General features: G+C 39.8%; 1 protein-coding gene across 1 annotated transcript; it reads left to right on the forward strand.

Annotated features, from left to right (window-relative positions):
* Positions 1-273: 273 nt before the first annotated feature.
* On the forward strand, positions 274-11,137 carry mep1a.1 (meprin A, alpha (PABA peptide hydrolase), tandem duplicate 1). Its single transcript, XM_078274725.1, has 14 exons — positions 274-411; positions 496-520; positions 611-655; positions 1,036-1,076; positions 3,196-3,271; positions 3,829-3,946; positions 5,135-5,310; positions 5,483-5,704; positions 6,850-6,996; positions 7,083-7,298; positions 9,393-9,857; positions 10,514-10,687; positions 10,895-10,979; positions 11,066-11,137. Exons 1-13 carry the CDS (start codon positions 355-357, stop codon positions 10,942-10,944), a joined length of 1,812 nt encoding a protein of 603 aa, XP_078130851.1. The 5' UTR covers positions 274-354; the 3' UTR covers positions 10,945-10,979; positions 11,066-11,137.
* The last annotated feature ends 4,729 nt before the right edge of the window (positions 11,138-15,866 follow it).

Consider the following 15,866-nt stretch of genomic DNA (forward strand, 5'->3'; position numbering starts at 1 on the left):
TCCCGTTCTTCTTTTCCTAAACCCAACTGTCAAACCCAACATTTGTACGGATGAGGATTAGGGCCACGTGAAAAAAATGTATTAAAGTCAGTGAGATTAAAGTCAGATTTTTTTTCTCAGAATTCTGACGTTGAACTCAAATATATTTTTCACATGTGGCCCTAGTCCTCTTCCGTACATTTGCACATGTAGCCTACACTTGATAAATCAGCTCACCAATCAGTAACACAGTTGAGTCAAAGTCCTTCAGTTACTCTTTATACCCAGCATCAACGTTTCAAGGTCTAAAGGTCTTAGCTTGTTAACGTTGCACATATTTAAAGCAAAGCAGCAGCGTTTACCTGACACAGCGTGATGATGGAGCGAGTGCTGTTGTTGTTTGGCTTAGCGGCCCTGGCCACTTCATTTACTGTAAGTATATATTATTCATGACTTGGTAAGCATGATGTGATATGGCATTTAACTGACGACTTACACTGGTTTTGTTTTCTTCAGATACCTGTTTCCCCTAAGGTACACGGTAGGTCAAAACATTCTCTTTCTTGAAAGAAATAAGAGTAGTTCGAAGGCTGTGGAAAGAGACTGAGCCATGTTTGTCTTTGTGTTACAGAGGTGTATGAGAATGGCGAGGATGAGAACCCAATCCTTAACCCGGGTGAGCTACATCATCTCAGTAGTTTCAACTGTTTCTGTATTTTAGGCGTAAGTTATGCTTTTTTCAGGTTTTTTTGTCGCATTTTCAACATTTTAGTCGCTTCTTCCGATATTTTTGTCGCTTTTTTCAGAGTTTTTGTTGCCTTTTGGTTATTTTTGTGACAACTTTTGAAGTTTTTGCAGCTTTTTACGAAATGTGTCGCGTTGTGACGTTTTGTCGTCGTCGTTTTTTTTTTTTTAGTGATGTTTTTGTCACTTTTTTTAATACACAATGTCAACCCCCCCCCCAATATTGAACCAAAAGTCCTTGATTCACTGGAATAAAGTGTAAATGTTGAGTAACACTGTTTGTTGCTGATCTATATATAATTTGTTCTGCAGGATCAGACGCCAACCTGTTTGAAGGGGACATTTTAATTCCAGTAAGTTGTACTTTGATGGCTATATTAACCTTTCATATTTAACTATATTATCCCGAAGGAAATTTGATCTGCAGCAGGCATCGAATCACATCGACATTTTTTGGCACTTGACCCTATACCCGTTCATAGCAACAAATACGACAGTTATAAAAAATGTTTTATGATAATAAAGAGGCATGGTTTACTTTTTAGGCTGTGTTACATTATCTGGGTCACATAACAGTGATATCCACAAGATGTATCCTGGGATTCATTCAAAACTTTAATTTGTTTAAAAAAGAAATACATTAATACATCTTTTTAAATTGGACTTAAAGGACAAATCCGGCGCAAAATGAACCTAGGGGTTAATAACACATGGGTACAGAGTCGACCGTTCTCTGGGATATGTTTTCATACTAATCGAATGTGACCAGTTTTAGCGCAAATCGCTAATTAGCTTATCGCATTCGATTAGCATGAAAACATATCGCAGAGAACGTTCGACTCGGTACCCATGTGTTATTGACCCCTAGGTTCATTTTGTGCCGGATTTGTCCTTTAAAGAGACAATTATATTGTTAATCGCAATTATTTTTGAGACAATTAATTGTACAGCAAATTTGGAAATTGTCACAGCTCTATCAAGGTACACCTGCCACACTGAACCAGAAGCTAGAAGAACAAGCTAACAGCCTTAGAAACAGCACAGTAAATAAAGACATGAGTGCTGTACAGTGACCAGTACAAATTGAATGGAATAAATTAATATATAATCAATCCAAGCTAACCCAAGCTATCTAACACGGCTACACATTCCAGCGAGCGAGTAAATGAAGTAAGCCTTTTGAATGGCCACAGCGATAAAAGAAGCCCTGGCACGCCTTGTTCTTGTTCTGGACATTCTGAAATGGCGACCAGAAGGGTAGGAGATATACATCGGTCTGCAAAATATATTTGTATTTTTTTGAGAAAAAAAAAATGCTTTTGCTTAGTAATTTCTTGTTCTTTCCTTGATTGTTTTATGGGCAGCTTTAATCTGTTGTCATGTGCACAAACATGTCTGACTGCTGGTCCTCTCTTGAGCTGGAAATAATACAGAAAAAATTAATACCTTTAAACGACTAAATATATTCATTCAGTCTTGCTTTCCCCTTGGTGTCTTTAAATGTTATGGTTTAAGTATTTATACTTATTTCAATGTCATAATGGCTATGGCTTTAGTGTTTATACTTGATTGATCTTGTTTTAAACTGCTGTTTTTTAATCACTGTACAGCACTTTGAATTGCATTTTGTCATGTTTGAAAGATGCTCTATAAATAAAGCATAATTGATTGATTGTGTAACTCAGGGGTGTCAAACTCATTTTAGTTCATGGGCCACATATCCCTAATTTGATCTCAAGTGGGCCAGACCAGTAAACCACTCCAGAATGATCAGAACCTTTATCTGCCACAGAGTCTTGTCAGCTTGATGTTGGCAAACGCAAGTTGCTTCTGCTACGACATTCCATTGTAGGAAAAAAATTAGAGTGTTACAGACACGGTGAGAGAGGCGTTATTATGGAACCCACGCAACTTCTAGGCAAGACCCGTCTTCAATAGCATTCACACGCTACTATTGACCAGGCGTCCATGCTTACGCAAGTTAACAGAACCCGATTTGTTCAGGTCCCATCCCCTGACCAGTCGGCTATCCTAACCTTAACTACTCAAAGGTGAATGCCTAACCCCAACCAATTGGACTGCTTCGTACGGCGGGACTTGCCTAGGAGTTGCGTGGGATCCAAAGGAACGTGGTAGAGAGGGGTAATATTCTGAGAAAAAAACTCGGAATTTCTAAGATTAAAGTCGTAAATTTACGGAAAAAGAACTCGGATATTCTCTGAGATTAAAGTGGCACATTTGGAATTGGAATTAATCACTTCTCTGTAATTTTCACACTTTGCAAAGTCATCCAGTGGGCCTGATTGGACTGGAGTATGTTTAACACCTATGTTACAGTGATATATCAGTGAGATACCAAAATGGGATTTATTGTGTGTGTGTGTGTGTGTGTGTGTGTGTGTTTTTATTAGCTTTGATTAAGTTTATGATCACAGTTTCCATTATGTGCTTTTACACCTCTTTTTATTACAGGCAGGAAGGAATGCCATAATTGACAAAAGATACAGATGGAAATTTCCAATTCCTTACATTCTGGGTGATGATTTGGGTGAGTTTCTTTTTAATATCAAGTACACTCTGTATTGACTGTAAATACTCACTGTCATTTACAGTAGTGGAATGTAACTACTGTGCTTAAGTAAAACTTTGAGGTACTTGTACTTGTGCGATATTGTACGGTTGACTATTGGTGCTTTCACAAAATATTAACACAATGACATTTTTTAAAAATAACCATCAGCAATTTGGATATAATAACTAAGTGGATAATGGCAAATAATAAAACAGCTAGTAAGTCTGGTAAGTTCAGAAAAAATGACATCCCTTTACTGTAATGCAGCCTTTAAAACCAGGGAAAGACAACACTTGTGTCATATCACGATATTACCATATCCAAAATGTAAGGGTATATCTAGCCTCATATATCGATGTCCACACACTATCGATATATTGCCCACACCTAATTGCGATCTTTGAAAAACTCAGACAGTTGTATAACAACACTTAAATGCTGTTCTGGAGATCATTCCAGAATCCTCAAAGACTCTTCTAACCATCTGGATGAAAACATATTCTGTCCTCTGACTGTTTATTTCACTCCTTCAGATCTGAATGCCAAGGGCTGCGTCCACCAGGCTTTTGAAATGTATCGGCTGAAGTCTTGTATCGACTTCAAGCCCTATGAGGGAGAGAAGACGTACATCAAGTTTGAAAAGAGAGGAGGGTATGGCTGCGTTTGCAAAATTCAAAAAATTCAAATGACTTTATATCACTCTGTCCACATAATGTCACACCATTTTTGTCTCTGTCACCATCTCTTGCTAGTATCCTGTGCAATCACATTTATATACCGGTATAGACAGAATCACTGTGATGCAGCGCTAATACAAAAAAACAAGTCTGGGTAGACAGTGGGCCGTTGATTTGAATTGCGTAGATATGTAAAATCAGCAAACTTGTTTCTTTTTACACCATCCAGAGGAAACATGTTGCTCAACCTGAAAACCGCAGCAAAACGCTGCACACTGAATTCATGTTGTACGTTTCCAATTGTTCCTTGTCCCTGTTGGCTCATCGTTGTAAAATTGTATGTATGGACGCAGGAGTTCTCTCCCCGGAAGTTACAGTAAACAAACATTGTTATATGGTCTATATATTTTTTTATTTTCTAGTACAATGCAAACACCCGCCAACCCACCAAATCTGGTAAAAATTTACTTTTTGTAAAGTTACTAGCCAATTTGGCTAGTGATGAAAGCAGAAAACAACTCTGCGTCTGTTTAAATCGGCAGGGTGCAGAAATGTTATAGGTTGGTCTGTTTTCCGCCAAGAAATTTGGTTTTTCTTGCATGTGTTTAGCTTGGAAACGTTATCTTTATCTGGCAACACTGCTCGTAGTACTACCTAATCCTACATTTCCCATGAACACCATGTCGTGATGTCTAGTCTAGCGTGCGGTATCGATGAACTTAAGTAATTAAGTTATTGAAATTTGTTGAAAATTAGAACAAAATTTGGCTAGTGGAAAATCTGATTGGCTGGTAAATTTAAAAGGTACTAGCCATGTTGGCTGGTGATTAAAAAAGTTAATTTAAAGCCCTGGCTACAGACCATGTGTGCATTACACTTGTGGGTGCAATTATATATCATGGACATATATTCATAAGTGGAAGGTGCATATACAGTACAATATAGCCTAGTGTATATAGCTTTTTTGTCTTGTTTTTTTAATCTTATTTCATTATAGTTATCATTCACTCACTTTTTTCCTTTGCTTTTTGACTCTGAAAAAACTTGAACTGCATTATGGGATCAATAAAGTTTACCTAATCTTATCTTATCCACGGAAAACAGCTGTAATCATGGGTTTTAAGTTCTCGCTAACTTTAATCGACTGCTACTACTGTCATAGGTGTTTCTCCAGTGTTGGTGACCAGCAGAACGGCCAGATTCTGTCTCTGGGGTCAGGTTGTGACCACAAGGCGGTGATTGAACATGAGCTACTCCACGCTCTGGGATTTTACCATGAGCAGTCCCGCACAGACAGGGATGACTATGTCGACATCTGGCTGGATCAGGTTACACCGGGTATGTCTAGAAACTTCATACTTAGTCATTTTCTTTTGTCATTCGTGTTCTGTAAAAATGAAAGTAGTGCTATAAAATTGAATTTTATTAACCTACAGTATGTCTCTAAGCCTTATTATGGCATTGTGTGTGGTAGGTAGGAATGACTAAATCAACTTCAAACTTCCCGCAGGACTGCAACACAACTTCAACAAATATAACGATGACTACATCACCGATCAAAACACGGCGTATGACTACGAGTCCGTCATGCATTACAGGCCCTTCTCCTTCAATAAGAACGAATCCATCCCCACTATCACCACCAAAATCCCAGAGTTCTACAATATCATTGGCCAGTACCTCGACTTCAGCAAGATGGACGTCCTCAGGCTCAACCGGATGTACAACTGCTGTACGTATATGTTGCAGGAGTACATTTCTATGTTGATCTGTTTTTCTCATCTCATCAGAGTTTTTAGGGAGTAGAATTCAGTGTGTACCATAGACTGTAAAAATAATGGAAGAAGCTCCCGGGGCCTGAAAAGTAAAGCCAATGCGGAATCGCTTTAATCCTGCATTCTATCTAATTTCCAGCAGTCTACAGAAGTCTATGGGAAAATGCCCCTACTTCTCACTTGATTTAATACCTCAGCAAATGAGTCTGTGTTCTCAATTGCTAGTTTCAAGTCTTCTTCAATACAGCATGAGGTTCATTTAGTAAATTATGGTCCCATTTATTCTAAAATTGAGGATAAAGCAAGGGATGCTTTAGGGGAGTCTTAACAATGCTAACCATGGCACTGTGTTCATTAAAATAGCTGTGAACTTTTTTTGGGTGTTGTCTGTGTTTTTGTCTTAAACTTTGACCCTCTCACTGTGTGTTTTCACTTTATCAAATTTAATTGGAACATTTTTGTTGCCTAAAAATGTCTTGTTTAGTGTTCTGCCAACCAATCTAGCTAGCTACCGCTAGCATTAGCTGGTTACTTAAGTACTGCCGTACATGCATATTATAGCATGGTACCCAGAGGCCTGCTTTTACCCGCCGGTAAATCTCCACTGGATGACTCGGTTCGGAAGGGTTGAAGGGTCTTTAGCGTTTAGCGCAGCGCAGCGCCCTTGCAACCATAAACAACACTGGCTAGGCCGCGTCATCGTCCCTAGCTCCGCTCTCTTGTCACATCCGGTAAAAAAACAAAACAAGATGGCGACATCCAAATTGCCAAACTCGAGGCTTCAAAACGTCAGTTCACAAACCAATGGGTGACGTCACTGCTGCTACATCTACTATCAATACAGTCTATGGTGTGTACAAAAAGCCAGCTCAGCACAAAATGGGCCAAAACTTTGAAATGACCCCAATTCCAATTATTTATTTTTTCTTCTCCTCGTTTTCTTTTTTTCCTTTCTTATTTGCTCTATACTTTGTTTGTAAAATAATTGTAAAAAGCAAAACAGTTACATATTGCATATAAATGTCAAGACTTGTGCACAAATGCTTTCAATAAAAATATTTGAAACATGACTCTCCAAATCCTCACCCCCTTCTCTCCCCAGCTGGTCCTCTCACCCTGCTGGACCAGTGTGCCTTTGAATACGCCAGCATCTGCGGGATGATCCAGGCCTCCTCTGATGATGCTGACTGGGTCCATACCAAGAGCAGTGTGGGTGCAGAGGATCATACACTGCTGGGAAAATGCAGAGGTCAGAGTTGAATAATGTCTCTTTTAAAATCCTGAATACTGAGTATTCTCAGTTCAGACAGAACTGACAGAATCTTCACTCTTTAGATGCTGGGTACTTTATGCACTTCAGCACCATGACTGGGAAGCCTCAGGAGTCCGCACTGCTGGAATCCCGAACCCTCTACCCGAAGAGGAAGCTTCAGTGTCTGCAGTTCTTCTACAAGATGACTGGAAGTTCCTTGGACAGGCTGGTGATCTGGGTCAAGATGGATGATGGCACAGGCACCATACGTAGAATGAAGAAAATACACACCTTTTATGGTATTTATTAAGAGGGCATGTTTGTGAAAGGGACATGTTTCACAGCAGCTACCTGGCCCTGAATAAATACACAGCTTTGCATAAAGGCCAATATTCATTTAAACATTTGTATAGCTGCTCAGCTGGTTAACATCACAAAACATACAAGTTAGACAGTTAACAACATCTTTCACACACAGTCAGACAGAGGTGACAGGTTTGGAAAACTGATGTAAAGTTTGCCATTGTGTCATTATTTTAAGGGATAGTTCAACACTTTGGGAAATAAGCTTTTTTGCTTTCTTGCCGAGAGTAAGATGAGAAGATTGATACCACTGTCATGTTTATATGCTAAATATGAAGATACAGCCAGCATATGATTAGCTAAGCATTAGGACTGTATTCAACCAAAGAAAATCTTGGTCAACTGAAATTCTATTCTCAGCTGGAAAAAAAACGCTGTGCCTCAAAAGCGCTCCAGCCCTCCCAGCTGGGTGTTTTCAGAAGAGTGCCTGGCATTTTCAGCTGATAAAAAATTCTTTGGTGGACAATTGGCCTTATGAAAGTAACACCAGCGATTGTCCGGCCGATAAGAATTTGGTCGTACAAGAACATATTGACCAACCAATCGACCAACCATCCTGGAGACATCAGCCCTACTTAGCATAGTGTAAAAACTGGAAACAGGCAGAAGAAACTGCCTTGGCTCTGTCCAAAATTGCAATAACGCAACAGATAACTATTCTACTTATTTGTGTTTGAAACTGCTTTTTTTTCTCTGCTACCATTATGAGTAAATGGCCAAACAAACTAATGAAAGAGCGATGACTGAAGATGATTTTCAAATACAAAAGAAAGTGAGATCCAAAAGAACACCTGCATTTACCGCTCATCGCCATAGGTGACGCCAAAGACAATGGAATGGAGATCTTTGTGGTTGTAATTTTAAAGGACAATTCTGGCGCAAAATGAACCTAGGGGTTAATAACATATGTGTACCGAGTCGACCGGTCTCTGGGGTCTGTTTTCATGCTAATCAAATGTGTCTCTAGCTTGAAACAAGCTAGCGCAAACCGGTGATTAGCTTCTAACGCTAGCTTTCGGGGCAGAGGGTAAATCGCTATTTTATACCACTAACAAGGCTCAAAATAGCACCATACTTCAACAGTAGCATAATGAGGGTCCCTACATGTAAACCGAAGCATTGAGAACTTTGTAAGTGTACAGACAGTTTATTAAAAAGATAGATGATAAAGAGAGTAGCGTTCATGTTTACATGCGAGCGCCATCTTGGAAAACAGTCATGACCAGTCAAACCACGAACGCTGTGTTTGAACTATGTTAATAGTTACTGTTTGCACGCCGTTTGTCGTTCGTCGTATAAAAGCGAATAGCGTTTTACCCTCTGCCCCGAAAGCTAGCGTTAGAAGCTAATCACCTGTTTGTGCTAGCTTGTTTCAAGCTAGAGACACATTCGATTAGCATGAAAACATGTCCCAGAGAACGGTCGACTCGGTACACATATGTTATTAACCCAGCCTGGTCTCACAGAATTCCGTGAAATGATCACGAACTGTTAACACCGCATTACGTGGTGGTGGCACGGAATGTGTGAAAATGCTGTGTGGCCACCACGGAAAACAATGCCAATGTAAAGTCAATGAGAAGATGACATAGCATTAGGAGCGACTACGGTAGCGAGTAGTATGAAAGCCCGAAAATCCGCCTAGGGAGGTTGGTTGGGGTGGTGCATGGGTCAAACACAGGACGGGGATTGTGTCCCGCGTGTCACGTTTCCTAAACCCAACCGTGTCATGGAAACGTAAGCCCACCCATGACCTTTTCCTTAACTTAAGGGGCCCATCACAGAATTTCCGGCAATCCGTGTTCATTCGTGGGCATGGGAATTCTTCCGTGGGCCCATCACGAAATGTTTTGCGATTCCGTGAGACTGCACAGATTTTGAGTTAAGGGGCCGTGTTCGTTTCACTGAATTCTGTGAGATCAGGTTTATTAACCCCTAGGTTCATTTTGCACCAGAATTGTCCTTTAACATACAAATAATATTGCCACACATAATAACATTTGCCATCTCGTCCTTTCCCTGTGACACAGCGGATTCTGACCACACCTGGAAGATTGCCCATGTCCCAATGGAGGTAGGGGAAAAATTCCGCTATGCTTTCCAAGCAGTGCGCGGTGATCCATCTGCATCTGCTGGCGGCATCTACATCGACGACATCAGCCTCTCCGAGACACGCTGCCCCAACGCCGTGTGGAGGATCCAGAACTTCTCCAAGATCATGGAAACGGCTGACACCAACACAGTTATCGACAGCCCTCGCTTCTACAGCCCTGAAGGCTACGGTTACGGTGTCCGTATCATGCCATTGTCGAGTTACACTGATTACACAGGGAACTACACCGGGCTGTACTTCCACCTGGCCAGCGGGGACAACGATGCGGTGATGAAGTGGCCAGCGGTAAACAGGCAGGCTACCTTGGTGGTGATGGACCAAGACCCCGACATTAAGCTGAGGATGTCTACCGCACGCAGCCTCACAACAGATATGATGATGAGTGAGTACCCCTTATCCATTATTACCAGAGGGATTAAGACAGTACAATAAATGGTGGAATGTAACTAAGTACATTTACTCAAGTACTGTACTAGAAGTAGAAATTTGCGGTGCTTGCACTTTATTTCTACTACGAGTCTTAAAGAACATGATGTTTTATTGTAAATAAAACTACCTAACAGTATACAGTACATGCCTACAAGTCCAGCTGAAATGATTAGCTGATTAAACACTTAGTTGATTGACAGAACTGTTTTGATCGTATCCAGTTTCTGAAATGTGAAGTATGCACGTATGTGCTGGTGGTTAGTACCAGTATATATGTATGTGGAAGTGAAGTATTCAATTCTGGCCTAGGCGGCTTCTCATACAGGACTTTTACTTGTAACAGAGTATTTTTACCGTGTGGTATTAGTACTTTTAGGATCAGAGTACTTCTTCCACCACTGCCTCTGATGAATATTAATGTCTTAATCGTTTCGATAGTTGTGATATGACCGACCGACTGACCTACCAACATCCCCTTCCTAAAAACATTCAACCATCACACTATCTTTCAACGATATGAAGGCACAGGTTGTTCTTTGATGACTACATTATCATTGGAAAAGTGGGTTCACTCCTCACATGGCAGCTCTGTGTTTTTGTGTCCTCTAGCATCCGATGGAAAGTTCTTTTGGGACAATCCCTCCAAGGTGGGGAAGTACGACCCTTCCTGTGGTTGCTACAGAGGTGAATCATGGGGCTGGAGGAACTTTGTCAAGCACTTTGACCTCAGGCGGCGCAATTACCTCAAGAACGATGACCTCATCATCTTCATCGACTTTGACGGTTAGTCAATTCAATTTTATTTATAATGTCAAAGCATGACAGGCGTTATCTCAGGAAACTTGTCAGATAGAGTAGGTTTAGACCACACTCTATAATTTACAGAGACCCAACAATGTTGTTACAATGTCTTGGTGTTTTCTTGTTCTATATTGTTTGTGTTGCGGGCCAGAACGCAGGCATGACAAGTGATTATTTCTTTGTCCACAGATATAACATCCCTGATTAACACAGAAGTTCCCATTGAACCAAAGGAGTAAGGTCACACAGGATTTTATATCATGATTAACTAGAGGTAAGACATCAGACACTTTTCTATTTCACATATTACATCGTTCTTGTATGTGAAGTTACTTTGTTTTTTTCATTTGAAATATTCAGGTGCAACATATGCAACTGGGATGAAAAGAACAACCTGTGAACATGAAGAAAGGATGATACAATATCAGAATTATAAACCTAATTTAAAAAAGCTTAAAATGTAAAGTTAAAATATATAAATAAGCTTTTGAAATGCATCATCATTTTGAACACAAAACTTTTCTCTCATGAACCTTTGTCTTAATAAAAACTATTAATCTAAGCTATTAAAGGACAGGTGGTGTGTTTCTTTAGTTTTGTGATTTAAAAGTGGCTGCCTTGTGAGTGACCATTGGAGACCATGAAATTAGAGGAACGAATGCTTTAGGTTTTAAATTGCTAAACTAGTATTTACATGGTTTTCACATGCCCGTGCATATATGAATCTCCAAAGAAAAGTGTTTGGCTGCCAGGCTAAAAGGTAAGGTAAATGGACCTACCTGTCACCTCGCTGCCACGGCACTGCTCCGATACCTGTCACTCAGTCAGCTCGACCTCCGTGGTTTGACACTGGTTAGCGTCGGTGCTCCACTGACAGTTCATTTGTAGACATTTAAAGACACGGACAAGAACTTTTGATACAACGTAATGGGGAAAAGAGGGATCGCGGCACTCAGAAACATTTCTCTCCTCAAACTCCGGTCTCGCACCTGTTCTGTTTAGTCCTTCAAATTCAAAGGCACTTTAATGGCATGAAAGTTTTAATAACAATGTTGCCAAAGCATCAAAATACAATGGCTTCATAATCTCTTCGGCATGCCCCCCTGCAAACTCCCCCTAGCCTGACAGCCAATAGGGAGATAGTGTCCCGTGACAAGGGAAACACCACCACATTGAGATCAGCAATGAGAAGATGACAGCAATCTCCTTGGCTGAGAAATGAAACTAACTCGAAAGTGCCAAAAACTGCAGTTCCTCGAATGGCCACTTGAAAATGGCTCCAAAAACGAGGCAATCCCCAACTTTACAGCAGCGGGGAGGGGGGTGGGGGGGGGGTCTAAAGTCTAAAGATACTATGTTACACAGGCTCTGTATTCTGCAGACGACGGTGCGTACAAACTATAACCCAACATAGGGCCTACTGCACAGCAAACTCCAAAAACCAGCGATGAAAAAAGTAGGCCTATCTAAATATCTGTGTGAATGCGTGCATATAAACTAAAATGTTATTTATATAGTGCAACAATGTAAATTATATATTATTTACAATACATGCATAATCAAAATGTCTTGACGCACCAGGATCGGTTTTCTAGATGACAATGTATGTTTATTTTAAAACAACCACTAGTATATTAGCTGTTCATAAACTGCATAACGACCAAAAAAAGACCTAAGTGCCACAAAGTAACAGACTATGCAAAATCTTTCTTTTCCGACAGTATGTGACAAATTCTAAAAAGTTATAAGCTATTCCTTTCTTTATAATAGGCATACATAAATCACAATCATACTAGGCGAAATATAGGCTATCATCTAGGCCTGCACGGCGACTGGATCAGTGATCTAGCTAGCTATCTGGCTACATTCATGTAAATTAGCCACAGAAAAAATGGAGAGATTGTTGTAAATGCTTACATAGAAATAACTCTTGATTGATAGACTTATTTATTCAAAGTGAAACAATTTAAGTTAACTGCTTGTCACCACTACCACAGCTTCCATTTAAAGTGAAAATGACCTAGCTTGGTCTTTACAGGGAATTTAAAGACAGAACATCTTGGCCTCTGCTGCCTCAACTTTTGACTATTGTCTCATGTAATAGCTAACTTTATGGAAGTGCAGTAATAAATTGCGCAAGTGCTCCTTTAATATCAACTAAATCAGCTGCGTTGACATTTGATATATGACAGCGCAGTTATTAGAAGATAGAGGAAAAGTTATGTAGCGCCTTATCAGGTATTAAAGGTGTTATGGCAGACAGATAGAAGTGTCGGCACTTTTTCCCTGTTCTTTGTTTACATCTTTACTCTCTTGTCAAACACTTTTTAACGCACACCTTGAAGGCATCATCACTCTAATAAATCACTACAGGAGGATTGAATGGAATGTACAAGCAGTGTTCTTCACAAAGAGGATATGGTTTTGACAGGAATAGGCAACACTGGACTGCAGTCCAAGACTGCTTCCTGAAGAACTTGCCTACTTGGTAAAACACAACTGTCACCAGCCACAGAGAGGCCAGAGGCAAGGCAAGGCAGCTTTATTTGGTTAGCACATTTCAGCAACAAGGCAATTCAAAGTGCTTTACTGTACATTAGACATTAGAGAGCAGTTAAAAACTACGGAGCCCCAGACATGACATCCGAAAAAAAAAGAGAAATGGCCACAATATAATAATACCAAAATCTAAGAAGACTTCTGGCAGAAAGCCTTGAATGCCAACTTCTCCCATGTGCGAGCCGCCCACATTAGGCTTTATATTGGCTCTTCGGAAACTTATGAGTGACGTCTTGGAGACTACGGCCATATTTTTTCCAGTCTATGATTGAGATCAGTTTACTTGCCACTCAGCCTATAAACACTGTTATAAAATGTCTTCTGAGGCTCAGGAGGAGCTTTGCCAACTAAGGGAAATACCGCTGATGATGTTGTCAGGGTCTGACAAAAAATAAGCTATTGGTTGCATTATGGGAAATGAAGGATTCAGCTGTTTAAGAGCTTGATCACAGCTTGCTGTCGACTGGATCAGTGATTTCAAATAGGTCTGTCCTTGTGCCCATTGATGGCTATTTTCCATGGTTAGAAAACAATTGACCAATCAGAGATTAGCATACAGGACAACAGTATGAAATGCAAAATCATCTTCCTACATAACTAGCTAGCTATCTGGCTACATTCATGTATATTAGCCACAGAAAAAATTGAGAGATTGTTGTAAATGCTTACATAGAAATAACTCTTGATTGATAGACTTATTTATTCAAAGTGAAACAATTTAAGTTAACTGCTTGTCACCACTACCACAGCTTCCATTTAAAGTGAAAATGACCTAGCTTGGTCTCTACAGGGAATTTAAAGACAGAACATCTTGGCCTCTGCTGCCTCAACTTTTGACTATTGTCTCTTGTAAGTCCCTGAACTTTATGGAAGTGCAGTAATAAATTGCGCAAGTGCTCCTTTAATATCAACTAAATCAGCTGCGTTGACATTTGATATATGACAGCGCAGTTATTAGAAGATAGAGGAAAAGTTATGTAGCGCCTTATCAGGTATTAAAGGTGTTATGGCAGACAAATAGAAGTGTCGGCACTTTTTCCCTGTTCTTTGTTTACATCTTTACTCTCTTGTCAAAAACTTTTTAACGCACACCTTGAAGGCATCATCACTCTAATAAATCACTACAGGAGGATTGAATGGAATGTACAAGCAGTGTTCTTCACAAACAGGATATGGTTTTGACAGGTATAGGCAACACTGGACTGCATTCCAAGACTGCTTCCTGAAGAACTTGCCTACTTGGTAAAACACAACTGTCCACAGCCACAGAGAGGCCAGAGGCAAGGCAAGGCAGCTTTATTTGGTTAGCACATTTCAGCAACAAGGCAATTCAAAGTGCTTTACTGTACATTAGACATTAGAGAGCAGTTAAAAACTACGGAGCCCCAGACATGACATCCGAAAAAAAAGTCACAATATAGTAATTTGTGACCACGGAAAACTAATTTGTGGCCTAACTATAATGTGGGCATATTCTGGCTATTTTTGGCCTACTTCCCAGTAAGCACATCGCCTCGACGTATGCTTATTGGCGATGTAATCAAATCATATGAAAAGAGAAAATGCAAATAACACATTAACATTAGAAATGATAGACATTTTAGTGCTCTTAGCACAAGTTATCTGAGAAAATCTGCAGCTTCCTAATGTGGGACAGTCTGTGATAAAAGGTCAAAATCACCATGATTCATGTAGAATATTAAAGAAAAGTTATTTATTTAGGCCTATGGCAGACGTCTGGACCGTGTTTCAATATGACTAGGCTGTAGCATCTACAGGACGTATAGCAGACGTCTGGACAATGTATAAATAAGAGTATAGCATCTACAGGACGTAAAGCAGACATCTGAATGATGTATAGGTATAGGCCTACTGTAAATATCAGTATGACTTTGATAATTTAAGTCGTGGAAAGAACGGCTTGATTTGATTTGATTTATTTAATTGTATCAAGAATGCCTTACACATGAAAAAAAAAAATGACATCAAATACAATCAAGGATAAAAACACAATAAAGTCCAGGACTTATTTCCATTGTGGTCCTCAACACATATGACAATAACATAACATAAAAACATTGTTCTTAAATAAATAAAAATAAAAATGGTAACTTGCCCTTTGATCTATTCCGCAACCCTCTCTAATAACCAGACCTTGATACTCTTTTTAAAAGAGTTCAGGCTGGAAATGACTTTAATATAACGATCTAACTTGTTCCACTGAACTGCCCCTATATAGGCAAAGGTTCCTTTCCCTAACACTGTCTAAAAAAAAAGGACACGGGTCAGATATGCTGCCACGAGTATAAATATTGTGTGTGTCCTTTACCTTAGTTATAAGACACGACAAAAAAATTGGGACACTACCAAACAATATTTTATGGAGCCAGTTGAGCTCAACAAATTGTGACCTACCTATATGCGATCTATGGCCCAAGTTCAGAATTACTCTTATTAATTTATTCTGTGCTGTTTGCAGCCTCCCTTTAAGTCGGTTTGTTAGGCCTTCAAACCTACACATGCAAATTCAAAGTGGGTTAAAATGAAGGCATTTGCTAAGATGATCTTTGTTGACCTTTCTAAAACCTTGTTGGCCATATTC

Source organism: Sander vitreus, chromosome 18 (assembly GCF_031162955.1).
Source record: "Sander vitreus isolate 19-12246 chromosome 18, sanVit1, whole genome shotgun sequence".
Taxonomy (NCBI): domain Eukaryota; kingdom Metazoa; phylum Chordata; class Actinopteri; order Perciformes; family Percidae; genus Sander; species Sander vitreus.